This window comes from Phoca vitulina, unplaced genomic scaffold, assembly GCF_004348235.1.
Source record: "Phoca vitulina isolate PV1807 unplaced genomic scaffold, GSC_HSeal_1.0 scaffold23, whole genome shotgun sequence".
Classification (NCBI taxonomy): Eukaryota; Metazoa; Chordata; class Mammalia; order Carnivora; family Phocidae; genus Phoca; species Phoca vitulina.
In genome coordinates, this window is record NW_022589726.1 from 14,419,063 (window position 1) to 14,433,990 (window position 14,928).

Sequence of the window (14,928 nt, forward strand, 5' to 3'; positions counted from 1 at the left end):
CACCCAGTTCCTTATTTTAGCTCCTGCCAGTGTGCTCTGAGAGGCTCACCCACCTTTACAGGAATGGGTGTGTGATCACGCCCAGAACCCTGGGGGAAGAGGGAGCGCCACATCAGCTGTTCTCCCTGGCCCCCCTATAGCTGAACTCCCACAAAGCCGGACAGTAAGTTTTCCATTCCCATGCACACCCCTCACAACCTTTTAAGTTCACAGCTATCGATCTAGAACCCCACATTCTTAGTTAGGGGCCCAACATCTTAATGATCGTAATTCTTCATCTGGTTTCCACACCCCTAAGCACAGGGTTCCCCAGAAAGGGGGTGGGGGAAGGCATGTCTGTGAAGGAATATGGATTCAATAGTTTATTTCCTATATAGTGACAGCAATGGGAGTAAATACACAAGATCTTTATTAATTAATAAAACAAAAAAGATGAAAAACAGAAGCAACAAAATGAAGACCATACTGCTCATGATACATCAGCCACATGGTCAGAAAACCAATTTCTAAAGAGCGACAGCTGCTGGTGTCATGGAGTTTTATTGCATTCAACAGGGGAAAGGTAGACGGCTGGAATGAAAAAGATCAGCGGGCCCCTGATGGGAAGATATTATAGGGGCTCTAATCCTTAACTGTGGATTCCTCTTGTTACTTCCTTTGGAGAAGATGGAGGGGAGAGAGGAATTCTCCTTTATGACTGTATGACTTCTTGTGAGACAAATCAGTCCAGCTATATACAGTGCAAAGAATCCTTGCATCCCCACAGGCCAGTTGCTAGTGCCCATCTTTATGTTAAAAAAAAGTGTGGAAGCCATAAAGGGGATCGAGTGAAGAGTAGCAAGAATGGTTGCCTTAGCCCCAAAGGCATCAGGGGATGGGGAGGACACTATCTGGGTCATCAGAGTCCTCTACATTCTGAGACTATCACATGTCATTTCAACTCTTTGGAGGGGGCTGGGTGATTTGAGTCCTGGCTCTGACTCCTCTCTGGGGGTGGAGAGTGAAGATGACAAAGAAGTCCATCTGTCCCTTGGGAGACACAGTAGCAGTATGAGACAGAAAAGAACAGAATAACAAATCCAACTGGAGAAAGGATTTGAGAAGGGACTGAGAAGGAAGTATGCTAGGTGCACACCTCCAAGGAGTAGAGCAGGTTCCCACACTTGAGTCCTTCATCCTCTTGAAGTGACCAGGATTGACCCAGGCAGAGATATTCCCTTCTGGTGGGAATAAAACCTCAGGGATGGCCAGACATGAAGAGAGGAAATTTAGCACTGGGAATGAACCTTTTACCCTGGCCCATCATTCCAGCCTCCAAAACTGCCCACACCCCCCACTGAAGGGTTCCAGCCCCAGAAGGGGTGTGAGGTCCTGGTGAAGAGCAGTAGCAGTCCAATGTCTTCACCCAGGCTTGAACACTTTGGCCATCTCTGGGCTCTTGTACCCAGAAGTACAGGGCTGGGGGTTGGAAGTAGGATGAGGGAAGAGACTGGAGAGGAGTCAATTCTTGACAGACACCTTTTCCAATTCCCTGCATAATTTCAAGTGTCCTCGTGGGTCCCACCTCTGTGAGGTGCCAGCCGGCTCGCCACTCCCCACCCCATTAGTGTGTAAGATGGGCCATATCCCATCACATGTGTGCATGCCAGCACCCACAACTGTAGTATCTTGAAAGTCCTCCATCCCAGGGCCTACTGGGAAGGAAGCATGCCACAGTGAGTTCTATAAAGTTATCAGCAAAATTCAGACACTCTTAGTTCATCCCACACAGCAAAGTGCATCCAGAGTAGTTGCTTGAGCCAGGTCCATCTGTCCAGTCAGGTCCTGAAGTTGGCAAGTAACCCCCTTCCCCCATCTCCTCCTATGTTCTAGAAACAACAGGACATTTACAAAGATCAAGGCACTTGGGAGTGAGTCAACAGTAACACTCTAATGAAGCAAGCAGAATGGTTGGAGGGGAGGGAGAAAAGGAAGAAAACTGGACAGGAGGAGATGGGATAGTGTATTTCTGAGGGTCAGGAAGAGCCTACTCAACAAGATGGAGTTATCTGGATGCAAGGAGCCTGTAGCTGGAATTTAACAAAGGAGGAAAAGAAGAAGTAGTGATCAGCATATCCACAATTCCCCCAAGCCTCTCAGAACCCTGCCACTTTGAAGATAAAGCAGCAGTCAGCATGGAGTCAGGCAGTCTCTTAGGCAAAGATGTTGGTAATAAAATCCAGGAATCGCTTAGCATACTGCTCAGGATGGACAGTAGAGATCTCTGCCCCAGCCTGTGAGAGGAGGTATGGAACACGGTGTCAGGCCACTGCCCCACCCTTCCCCACTCTCCACCCTCCATTCCACTCCACACCACTTCCATCCCCAACCCTTTGTCCTTTTGCCACCCCATTTCTCTGGCACAAATGGCCCCCTGTTCCCGAAGAGTCAAAAGATAGGAAAGGAAAGGCTTTGCGGAACCCTTACCCCATGCTTGACAGTTTTGGCTGCATGAGCTGCTTTCTTCTTGGCATCATACTGTGTCAGGATGTCGATGAGACCCATGAAATACACCTCCTTCTGGGGGGCCCCTGGGGAAAGAAACCAGCAATGAAGAGCAAGTACAGTCCCAATTCCCTCTCCCCAAGAACCAGTCAGATCTGTTTTGAAAAGCTAACCAGCCTCTCTCCCACCACCCTGGTCTCAGTCCCCCAAGGCCAACCCCCCCCCCCACCACCAACACCCTTAATATTTCCAGGATCTCTCTCACCCTCAGCACTCCGGATGGCGTAGACGTCAATGAAGGACTCAAACTCTCCAGGGCCCAGGGGCCGATGAGATTGGATGTAGCCGCCGATACCCTCAGGGGAGGTGCCATAGGAGCCCACGAGAGCGGGTGGTCCTGTCAGGCCACAGTCCCCGTCCCCCTCTGACTCCTCCTCCCGCACAGGCCCCTCCTCCTCTGGGTCAGAGCCCCGAATGATGTCGTGGATGCCCAGCAGAAGGCTGTAGTCCATGATCTTCAGCTGCACTAGGAACTGAGACCCCACTGACAAATCAGATACCTCAGATCTCCCTCCCCACTCCCAGGTACCACCCCTATACCTCCACTCCTGAGTTTCTGGGGCCCTCCTGGGGAAAGGAAGGATGGAAACTGAGGGTTGGAAGGATACCACTGCCCTTTAGTACATCAATGTCCTGGTATCTGAGGTCATCCTTTTGGCTGATTCTAGCCACCCCCTCCATGCATCACCTCTGAGGGTTTTTCATGTCCCATACCCAACTCCCCTACATGCAGAGAACCCAAAGAATAAAGGGAAGGGGAGCAGTTCCCTCAGACTGGGAATGGGGAGCAACAGGAAACAGCCATTTCCCAAGCACACCGATCATCACCTCCACATCTCTCTTTAGCTTCTCTAGGAATACTTTCTTCTCCTCTTCACCAATATAAACCTTCTGGTTCTTGTTGAGAAAATCCATATCCTTAAGAGTGGGTAATTCTTTAACCTGAAAGTAAAGGGACATCTTAGGAATCTATCCCTTCCCCCAAGGTCTCAGAGAACAATGCTCTATCTGGGGCTCCATGTCTAACTCAGTAGCTTCGAGGGGAGAGAGATCCTACAGCCCCTCTCGGACTCCACACTGCCACGCTGCCCCGGAGGCTGTTCTCAGCTCTAGCGGCTTCTCCAAACTCAGTCACTGCAGTGGTACCCCAAATCACATCCCACTACCTTCTGCTTATGGTTTTCAGTCAAGACCCCTCAAGCTGACTTTTCTTTCTTCTTCTTAAGCAAAAAGAGCTGCTTGACTACAAGAACCCAGAGTGGGAGGTAGAGGGTAAACATTTCGCTCTTAAAGTTCGTCATCTCCATCCTTCGCCAAACCTTCCACATGGGATAGCCCATGCCAGTGAGACAGCAGCTGCTCCCGCTGCCCATTCCAAACATTTAATCCCTGGGTCGGCACCAGCTCACACCTCTCTTCCTTTTGGTGGTTTAAGATAAGAATAAATAGCTGATGACCCCTACCTCTATCCTAAGGAGATCCCTTTGTCTGCCCTCCCTCATCCCTCACCCTATCACCTAATAGCAGTATCACCTTTTCCTTATCGCTGGCTTCTCGGGATACAAGGGAGCCCTGTGGAGAGACCCAAAGACCAAGTCAGCAGAAGTGACTAAAAGAATAGTTAGGATCCAGCTCCTAAGATGGGTACTCAAACCCATAGTCTTCTTTCCTTTGAAATGAACCCTCTAAGTGCCCTCCCAGGCCCTTCCCCACTCTCAGGCCATCAGGAGCCTCTCCCTCAGCCCTAACTATCCTTTCCTTACCTTGAGGTCATACTTCCTGTGCACAGGAAGACGGTGGCTAAACATGTTACGCATCACAAGCATGTAGCTGTCTTCATTGTCCACGCTGACCCGGTACATCCCCAGGAACTGGGGCAGCAGTGTGTTCCCATGGCACTTCACAATGTACTGAGGTAGGAGGGAGGAAGGAATGGGGAGAAGCTGAGAAGTAAATGCACGAACAGCCCAGGGATGGGAATGCAAATACCACCATTCCAGGGTAGGGCAGACAACTTCAAGTAGAGAGGTTACCCGGTCAAAAGTGGTGGGGGGAGGGGCACCTGGGTGGCTCAGTCGGTTAAGCGGCTGCCTTCGGCTCAGGTCATAATCCCAGGGTCCTGGGATCGAGCCCCACATCAGGCTCCCTGTTCAGCAGAGAGCCTGCTTCTCCCTTTCTCTCTGCCTGCTGCTCTGCCTACTTGTGCTATCTCTCTGTCAAATAAATAAATTAAAAAAAAAAAAAAAAAGACTTTTAAAAAAACAAAAGTGGTGGGGGGAGGGGGGCGCCTCGGTGGCTCAGTCGGTTGAGCATCTGACTCTTGGTTTCCACTCAGGTCATGATCTCAGGGTTGTGAGATCAAGCCCTGCAGAGCGTGAAATCCGCTTGGGATTCTTTCCCTCTTCCTCTCCCTCCCTCTCTGCCCCCCTACAAACACATCTCTGCATTCTCTCTCTCTCTCTCTCTCTCTCGCACGCGTGCACATAAATAAATTTTAAAAAAAAATCTTAAAAAAAAAAAGTGGTGGGGACTTGTTAAAGAGGCCTGTGATTATCCATGCAGTTTGTGAACCCTCATCTCTGATTTATTCCATTTCTATAATGTCTCTTAATTTTAAAGATTTTATTTATTTGGGGGGGGGCACAAGCATAAGGGGGGCACAAAGGGAGAGAGACAAGCAGACTCCTTGCTGAGCTTGGAGCCTGGCTCAATCCCAAGACCCTGCGATCACGACCTGAGCTGAAATCAAGAGTCGGCCACTCAACTGACTGAGCCCCCCCAGATGCCCCTAGACCCTCTTTAAGTATGAGTGGTCACAGAACCAGGATTAGAAATTACATCTGCTTACCAATGAAATAATTCTACCTAGACTTATCTTTCCTGGTGGGCTAGATTCCTGTAGTAAAAATGCTTACATGATGGCTTATAATTTGGATTCTTAAAAAACGATTCCTCTTTTGGGGCACCTGGGTGGCTCAGTCGTTAAGCGTCTGCCTTTGGCTCAGGTCATGATCCCAGGGTCCTGGGATCGAGCCCCGCATCAGGCTCCCTGCTCCGCGGGAAGCCTGCTTCTCCCTCTCTCACTCCCCCTGCTTGTGTTCCCTCTCTTGCTGTGTCCCTCTCTGTCAAATAAATAAATAAAATCTAAAAATCTAAATCTAAATAAATAAATAAATAAATATCTTAAAAAACAAAACAAAAATCGAGTCCTCTTTCAATGCAACTGTCTCTCTCAGTATTGCCGCCTATTTCTCTTCAGAGCCAGCCTTCTCAGAAAAGTGGTCAATCCACTTCCTCTCATTCATACCTCAAACCAGTGAAATCAGATTCATATCCTTATTTTTCCTCTGAAATCTACTTCTCCCTTCCTCAAATCCCTCAGTTGCCAAATCCAATGGGTATTCATTGTAGTTATTGTTGTATTTCAACTAGGGGGCACTTGATACTCCTGACCAGTCTCTCCCTAGAACTCTCTGCACCCTGAGCTCCCACTATTCCACTCTTCCAATTCTCCTCCCCTCTCTTCTCAAATCCCACACAGAACAAAGGAGGACATCGGCAACTCAGTCTCCTTTATGGGCTCTCCCCTCTCCTTGCTTCTTTTCATTTCTTCTCCACACACTTACCATCAATAATCTAGTCTATATTTCTGGTTTTAATCACCATCTATTCACCTGTGACTCTCAAATCTACACTTCTACTTGCCTGAACTCAATTCCCCAACCACTTATGGGACATCTGTATCTGGAGGAATGGTAGAAACCCCACATTCGGGGCGCCTGGGTGGCTCAGTCGTTAAGCGTCTGCCTTCGGCTCAGGTCATGATCCCAGGGTCCTGGGATCGAGCCCCGCATTGGGCTCCCTGCTCCACGGGAAGCCTGCTTCTCCCTCTCTCATTCCCCCTGCTTGTATTCCCTCTCTCGCTGTGTCTCTCTCTGTCAAATAAATAAATAAAATCTTAAAAAAAAAAAAAAAAAAAGAAACCCCACATTCAATATGTGTAAATCAAAACTGCCTTCTTGGGGCGCCTGGGTGGCTTTAAGTGTCTGCCTTCGGCTCAGGTCATGATCCCAGGGTCCTGGGATCGAGCCCTGCATCGGACTCCCTGCTCCGCGGGAAGCCTGCTTCTCCCACTCCCCCTGCTTGTGTTCCCTCTCTCACTGTGTCTCTCTCTGTCAAATAAATAAATAAAATCTTAAAAAAAAAAAAAAAAAAAGAACTGCCTTCTCCCCAAAACTGGTTTCTTTTTCTGCTTCCCAAATGTTCGTGAATGGACACCCAGTTATCCCGAAGCAGGAATCCGGAGGCGCCTTGCCCTCAATTCGCACAAGTCTCCCACAGGTCTTCCTCTGCCTCTCGACCACTAGGGCTTCTCCATTCTCCAGCCTTGGTCCTTGCTCACCGAGACTGTTCTCATTCCCTCGAACCTGCTCACTCTTCACTCCCAGTAGTCCAGCCCAATCTCGAAAATGCAGTCACGGGGCTATTTCTAAATAACATACCTCTCTCACAGCTCTGTGCCTTTCCAAGTTTTCCTTTGCCTAGAATGCTTTCTTCCACCTTGTCTAAGGAGTCCATATTAGTCTTTCAAGCATCAACTCCTATGATACTCTCTCTAAAAAACTCTCCTTGAAGCTCCCAGTGCGCCTCTCTCTTTCCCCAGGTAAGTTACGGTGCTCTTCCTCTGCACCCCCACAGCACTCCATCCATGCCTCTGTTACTGCACACCCTCCACTATGTCCTACCCTCTGCCATTAGACCAAGAGATCCTCCAGAGCCTCTTCCTCACCCACCTCTTTCTCTGCTGCCTAATGAAGGGCCTACTGATAATGGACATTCAGTGTTGAATAAACCAATCACTTTTTGAGTCTTTCATTTATTCCTTGCTTGTTGACCTTGGAGAGATATTTTTTTCAGTAGAAAGATATTCAGGCCATGTTTTTCTCACCAAAATATTCCAGAAACTCCACATTCCAAGTTAATCTGATCAGACAGAATAGCCTCCCTAATCCCACTTAGGACTGGATATGATCATGGCTTCTCCCCTCCAGTTTATCCCCAACCATGTACTTATCCTGATTTCCTCCTCAAAACTGCATTTGTTCCTGACAGTGTATTTGGTGTTAACACTTCACCTAATTCTGGCTCAGTCTATAGTTCATACTTTGCTCTACAAGTGGCTTTATGTATCAATCCACAGCAGTTCTAGATTGTAAATACCAAAACAGAAGGACCATGTCTAACTTCTCCTATTTGGTCAGACACAAAGAGGTATGCAGAGGCTTTTTCTGAAATTCCTAGTTTTCAAAAACATGATGTCAAGTGCTTCTTGGGCAGCAAAATGGGTTGTAGGGAGGAGAAGAGATAGGAAGTTTCCATGTACTCTAGCAGCTAAGCTATGAATAGAGAGGAGAGGGCAAGAGTGAAGCTGGAGAGCCGCCTGACCTGGTGGTAGTTGGAGAGGTTGCTGTGCATGTCAGCAATGTCCTCACTGGATACTTCTTTGATGACCAGAGTTCGATCGTAGGAGATAAGGAAGCGACCGTCGCTGCCTTCACTTTCACTCGGGGGACTTCGGGTGAGGGATACCTAGGAACACAGGCCAGAGGCTCTTTTCCTCTGTGTATGGAGATGCAAGTCATAGGATAATGGTCAAGTGACTGTGTCTGAAAGTGGATAAAACCCTTGCATAAAAGGTTGAGCAGGGATTCTTCATCTGGACTGAATGAAAGTGAAAGCAAAAATTTTAATGTAGCTACATGTTTCCCCAAGGACAGGGTTAATGGCTTTCATCAGATTTTTGAAGATGCCCGTGACCACAAACAGATAAAGAATCAGACTTGCCAAAGCTCCCATTTCTCCCAACATGACTGGCCCAAGGATTCCCTGGTTGTCAGGGAGAAAGGACCCCTCTCACCCAAAAAGGACTCTCACCAGGTAATCTTGGTCATCAATGCCAAATCGATCACGGAGGTTCCTGAAGACCTGGGGGCAATACTCCTTGAACTTGAAATGACTAGGCAGATTTTCCCTGAAACAGGGGTTTCAAGGTAAGAAAACAAAGTAACAGTATTACCTTACATTTATATAGAGCTTGACCGTTTATAGAGCACCTTCACACATTTACCTTATTTGATTCTCATAAAACTCTTGTAAAGTCCTTTAAATGTATATTATTCCCATTTTATAGAAGGGGACACTGGGGCTCAGGGTGGTTGAGTTACCTGCTTCAAACATAGAGCTGGTAAGTAGCTTACGTAGAACCAGGATTTAATGCCTGTTTAAACAGCATCATTTCACAAATCTCACGCAAGTTCGAGACATCCTAAAATCAGCAATAGGTGCCACTGTTTGGAATGGCATCTTCTGATACCAGAAGCACCTAGGAAACTCAGATATTTCTTTCAGAGAGTCTCTATCAGAAGCTAATGGTAAGGGCATCTAAATGTATTTACTCTGTGGTATTGCCAGACTAGATGAAAAACAAACTATTACAAATATATAAGGGTATAGAGAACACTGGAAGTTATTTTAATGGTTTCTTTGCACGATACTGAATTTCTGCACTGGGAAGGGGGTTAGAACACAGAGCTTGTAAATTGCCTTCCCAATCTAAAACCTTCAATTCACTGAATCTTAACTCTTAAAATTATGTATTATTTTCTTCTAGGAAGGTTGACAGGAGAAGAGCAGGGATCTCCACATACCTGTGGAAAAGGTGATTGTTGACCTTGATCTTGGAGCTAGCCTTAAAGTCGTCTGGCAGCAGCATCACGGGGGGAGGCACCTGGCTGAGCTCATTGATCTGATAAGCCGAAACAAGAACAGGGAGCCAGTGAGGAGTGGTGTGGAGAGCTACTTCTACACTGTGTCTGGGCAAGAGTCAGAAAAGGGCAACTCAAACCTCGTTCCTTTAAGAACACTGGTTATGCATCTACTTGCCAGAGGTGAGAAAAAGCATCCAACCTCTTCTGCTCCCAACAAGGACTGCAGTAAGCAGCCCCCACACACAGCCCCTCACACTCCACCCCCGGGGAACTGCATGCTCGCACCAGTCATTTTATATTAGGCAAACTCTGTGAGCAGCTCAGGGTTATTTTTAAAGCTGTGAGAAGTTCTAAAGAAAAAAAATACCCTCAGCAGACTCAAAACACTCAAGACAAACAGTTCTATGCTCCATTAAAAACAAAACAAAAGGCATTTTTTTTTTTTTTCCTGAAGTAGACAAGAGAGTTAATGGGACTCTGAGGAGTCCACAGCAACAAGAATGAGATGTCCACATCCTGCAGGAGGCATGTCCTTACAAACAGGACCAGGCCTTCCAGACCACCCTGACCCAGGTCTCTCTAGTAGATCCCCACTGCCTGGATGTAAAGTAAAAGAAGAGCAGCTGATTTCAGAGGGAATGCATGCAGGCAGGCAGAGGGTATGAGTTCATTAGCTGTCTGTTCCTAAAGTCAAGCCAACCCACGGCCCAAAGGATGCAAGCAACACAAGCTCTCCTTGGCCCCCAGAATCAGCCATCTGCTAATTCTGGGTGGAAAGGGAGTTCCTGTACGAAGAAATCCCAGGAGATGTGTTTTCTCCCCAGTGTTGTCACAGTACCGCTCACCCACCTTTAATAGCGCACTTAACATACGACTCTAATGGGTAGTTTATGTAAGTTCCCCACCTACACTGTGAGCTCTTCGAGGGCAAGGACCAGTTGTAGCTGTCTGTGTCTCTCAGGTGCCTAGCTAGCATAATGTTTGGCACAAGGGGTCCTGAGGTGTTTCTTAACTGAATAAATGGGTGTCTTGCCTACCTTTATTTGATCATTCAACAGAGGTTATGAAGTGCAGTCTAACCTAAATCCCACAGATTGCAGTGAAACCGTGCTCCTCTCATTCTCAGTAGAAAAGGAGGACAGAACATATTCTTCCAGGAAAAAAAAAGCCACTTGAGATTCCCAGCCTAAAATTCAGCTATAGTTCTTCATGCCCCCTCCTCACCACCTGCTGTCAAGCAGGCTGAATCATCACTAAGACATATGTTCAAGGAATTCTCCATTCTAGACACTTGAAGTAAATGTGGGTTGGCTGCACGGTGGGGCGTTGGAGCTAAAGTATATATACCTAGGGAAGCTGAGGCAGCTCTCATGTGTAACTCCCTCAACCCTTACCAAAGAAAAATCCTCCCTGTTCAGCTTCCCAAAGGGATGGATGGGTCACCTGGAAAGTACACATGAGAGGCAGCTCTACCTCCATCAGCTTTGCCCATACCAAGTGCCTTAGCATAGATACTCTGGGAGCGGTCCACAGAACCACAAATACAAATACAGACACCCAACGACATTCTAAACCACAAATTAAGAAGGGGACAAAAAATTGTATTCTTCCTCACCCTCGTCCATCTCTACAACCCTGCCGTGACTATAACGACTTGAGGAAATTGATTTATAAAATATTGCCTGTTACAGCCAAGATCACTACATCCCTCCCACTCCAAATTTGAGGAAGGAGGAGCAATAGCTGTGCTTCCTTCACCTGAGTGAAGGAAAACAGATGCACTGGCCTCTTTGGCCTCCTCCTGATTCCCAGGCCATACCCCTCTACCTGTTTCTAAAGTTAACCATCATAGTGTCCCCAGGACCAGAGCGGCAGCGCCATCTCTTTGGTCAAAGACGAGCCCCCCACTTACACCAAACACCATCACTCCAGCCAGCAATGGGGATGCAGTTAAGAGCAAAGGCATATACCATACATAAGGCTTAATGGGGCTCAGTGTGGGTAGCTTCTCTGAAATGCTGTACCTCTGGAAGGGAAAGGAAGAGACAAGCAGGATTAGAAAGTCCAGGAAAGCCTGGAGCTTTTCCCCAAAGCCAAGGTTCCAAAATCAAGGACAGCAGCTAGAAAGGAAAGTGAACTATCCCCCTCATTTAGCTACCTTCCCTGCTCCCCTTCCACACACAAACTCTCACCGGACACCTCACCACCACCCAACCCTGAACAGCCACTCCTCCCCCTAATGTCCTTCCAGCCGAAGCCGGGTCCCGGCCGGTCTCCGTGGCCTGCGGCTGAGGCTGGACCTGGCAGGAAGGAGGCAGCGAGCTGGATTTGAGGTGGAGAAGGCGGAACTAGAGTGGTGGAATAGAGGGCAGAGGGGGAAACAAAGTCTACATTTCAAAAAAGAAACAACAACAACGTCTAGGGCGAGAAGATACGCCGGGGAACACCTAAGGTTTGGTGGGCAGGGACCAGGACAGCCGCGGGGGGAAGTGGCCGCGCGAGGGGCTCCGGAGGCGGAAGCCTGGAAACAGGGACACCCGGAGGAGCCAGAGCAGCGGGGTTCGGACAGGGCTTCTGGGGGGGGCTAGTGCCGGGTCTCACCGAGTGGGCTACGCCCCACAGGAACACGCCCACCAGCGGGTCGGCCGCCCGGAACACCTTCACCTTCTGCTGCACGAAATGCTTCTTCTTGGTTTTAGAGGCGAAGCCGAAACCCGGGCCCGGGGCCGCTGTCGCCGCCGGTACGGTAGCCGGCGGGACAGAGGAGGACGCCATAGTCTCCCTCTCCCGTGCACCCGCCGGAGTGGAAGCCGGAGCCCGCGGCGAAGCAGGCTTCCGACTCCGGAAGCGGTGCTCACCTGGGCCGCCGTCACGTGACCGGAGGCTGGCCCGCAGGCGCGCAGCAGGGCGGTGCGGGGCTGGCTCCGCCCCCTGGCGCCCGCCCGCCCCAACGCCCGCGCGGTGGGTGGGCTCACCTGGCGCAGGGGCGGGCGCACGGAAGCCGCGTTCCCTGCGGGCTGCGGGCGGTCCGCCGGGCCCGGACCTGCGACCGAGGCGGTGGGGAAGCGGCCTGGGCTGGCCTCGTTCACTCACAGGTCGGCGGCTCTTTTGCTACAAAGTAGTTGCCTTCCGGTTTTGCCCAGTTTCTGGGAGTAACCTCTCGCCTGAGGCTCACCCAAAAGTATTTCTTTACGAAGTAGGAGATCCTTTAAGTGGTTTCGATGGATTAAATGGGCTTTTACGAGAACCACTCAGGCATCATTCTGGAGGGTGACTCGAGTATTCCGAAAGTGTAGGCACGAGGTGGTTAACTAAAACAGTGGCTGTTGGGATGGAAAGAAGGGAATGACATCTAAAGGTAGAGTTTGATGTCAGTTTGGAAAATTCTTAGTGGATGTGGGACTTGAGGGAAAGGGAGACCTTGAGATTGAATCCCAGGCTTCTGGCTAAGGTGAGGAGACATGGTGGTGGTGACATGAAAAGAGGCAGTTTGGTGAAAAGTTCAGTTTGGAATGTGTTTGAGGTACCTGAGGGCAATTGAACATATGAGCCCAGAGCCCAGAATAGTCTGGGCTGGGGATACAGATTGAGTAATTGTTATGGAATCTGGTGAAGTGGATGGCACCTTCCAGAGAAAGCAAGAACCCTGGTATAGACCAGCATTTAAGAGGCTAGTGGGAGACGACTGAGAGGTAAAAGGAACCAGGAGAGCAGGGTCACAGACCAAGGAGTTTCCAGAAAGGAGTGGAGAGCAGTGTCACATGTCATGGAGAGGTGAAGCAAGACAAGGATGGAGAAGTGCCCATTGTATTTGGCAACCAGTGACCTTCAGAAAGCAGTTTCAGCAGAACAAGAGCCAGTTCAAGGTGGGCTGAGGAATGAATGGGAGATGAAGAAGTGGGGAGGGGAAGCTTGGGACTTTGTCAGGAAATCTGGCTGTAAGAAAACAAGATGGGGAGTCACTTATAGAGAAGCACAGTAAAAATACACACTTTTCAGGGCACACTTGGCTGGCTCAGTCAGTAGAGCATGTGACTCTTGATCTCAGGATTGTGAGTTTGGGCCCCAAGTTGAGCGTAGAGATTACTTTAAAAAGTAAAAGTAACACACTTTTCAGGGAGACCTTACAAGGAGAAGGGGAGAAATCACAAGATATAACCTGCCCGTCTGCCACACTTTTAGATATTGTATATATTGGGTCTATGTAAGTATCTCAAGAATGAAGGATCTAGAAGGGACTTGCTTTATCCAGAGAAGAGAGATTTATCACTTGTTACGAGGAAGAAAGGAAAGGATCGGTGCAGATATAGGTAAGTGTGTAGGGATAGAGGGCAGATGAAGAATTTCACGATCAATTGCCTTAATTGTTTGCCTAACAGAGGAGGTGAGAAGGGAATGGAGTGTTGACCAGCTGCTCTAGGAAGCAAGCGAGGAAACCCAGTAGGGATACACAGGAGCTGTGAGCAGCACCGAAGGGCCAGTTAGCTTCCTAGGCTTTCAGTTGCCCCAGTGTTTCAGTCATGCATTTTTCTCCATTCATCTCAGAAGCTCCAAGGTATGAGCAGAGAGGACACGTAGGGGTATGCTCTAAAGTGGGGATGGGGGGGCGCCTGGGTGGCTCCGTTGTTGGGCGTCTGCCTTCGGCTCGGGTCATGATCCCAGGGTCCTGGGATCGAGCCCCGCATCAGGCTCTCTGCTCAGCGGGAAGCCTGCTTCTCCCTCTCCCACTCCACCTGCTTGTGTTCCCTCTCTTGCTGTCTCTCTCTCTGTCAAATAAATAAATTTTTAAAAAATCTTAAAAAAATAAAAATAAAATAAAATAAAATGGGGATGGGGGTGCTTGGCTGGCTCAGTTGGTAGAGCATGCGCCTCTTGATCTCCAGGTCGTGAGTTCACGCCCCACATTGGGCATACAGCTTGCTTACTTACAAAATAAAATAAAATAAAATAAAATAGGGGTTAGAAGGGTGAATGTGGTAGATGATCTTGGGACAAGAGAACCGAGCTGTTGGCAAAGGAGGAATGGAGTCCCACTGGAGAGGGACAGAATTGACACTGGGACTGAGGTGATGGTCTGGGGGAAAAAATGAAGAGAATGGGATACCATTTTTTGTTAAAAACTACAAACAAACTAGATTGATGTCCTCCAGTAGTGGAATGGTTGAAAAAATTATAGGATAAGTTTATGAAAAATTGTATCTATATTTTAATGAGGTACTTCTTTTTTTTAAGACTCATTTATTTTTAGAGAGAGTGAGAGAGTATGCGAGCGGGGAGGCAGGGGCGCAGAGGGAGAGACTCTCTTAAGCAGACTCCATGCTGAGTGCAGCACAACACAGGCTCAATCCCACAAACCTGAGATCATGACCTGAGCCAAAATCAAGAATCGGATGCTTAATCAACTGAGCCTCCCAGGTGCCCCTATTTTAATGAGGTAAGTCTATGTATAATGACATGAAAAGATCTCCAGAATATATTTTCAAGTGGGGAAAACAAACAAATATGTGTAAATATATAGAAAAACATCTGGAAGGATATATACCACGCTGTCAAATGCCATTACATGCAAGTAAGGGAGTGGGACCAGGAAGGGATAAAGATTTACAACACCACGGAG

The 14,928-nt window shown here is 48.4% G+C and overlaps 1 protein-coding gene across 1 annotated transcript; it reads right to left on the bottom strand.

The window, feature by feature from the left end:
• Window positions 1-347: 347 nt before the first annotated feature.
• Window positions 348-12,212, bottom strand: PIP4K2C (phosphatidylinositol-5-phosphate 4-kinase type 2 gamma). Its single transcript, XM_032420571.1, has 10 exons — window positions 11,913-12,212; window positions 9,252-9,349; window positions 8,479-8,575; window positions 7,990-8,133; window positions 4,308-4,454; window positions 4,078-4,116; window positions 3,373-3,486; window positions 2,750-3,017; window positions 2,467-2,570; window positions 348-2,273 (listed from the first exon to the last, which is right to left on the bottom strand). The coding sequence occupies exons 1-10, from the start codon at window positions 12,084-12,086 to the stop codon at window positions 2,193-2,195; spliced, it is 1,266 nt and encodes a 421-aa protein (XP_032276462.1). The 5' UTR covers window positions 12,087-12,212; the 3' UTR covers window positions 348-2,192.
• Between the last annotated feature and the right edge of the window lie 2,716 nt (window positions 12,213-14,928).

Excerpts from the sequence above, each read along its gene's own strand:
- PIP4K2C (XM_032420571.1), bottom strand. The coding sequence starts at position 12,086 with ATGGCGTCCTCCTCTGTCCCGCCGGCTACCGTACCGGCGGCGACAGCG. Across the intron at positions 4,455-7,989 it reads ACCTCTCCAACTACCACCAG|TACATTGTGAAGTGCCATGG; the intron begins GTCAGGCGGCTC and ends CTCCTACCTCAG. Across the intron at positions 2,571-2,749 it reads CGCCATCCGGAGTGCTGAGG|GGGCCCCCCAGAAGGAGGTG; the intron begins GTGAGAGAGATC and ends TTCTTTCCCCAG.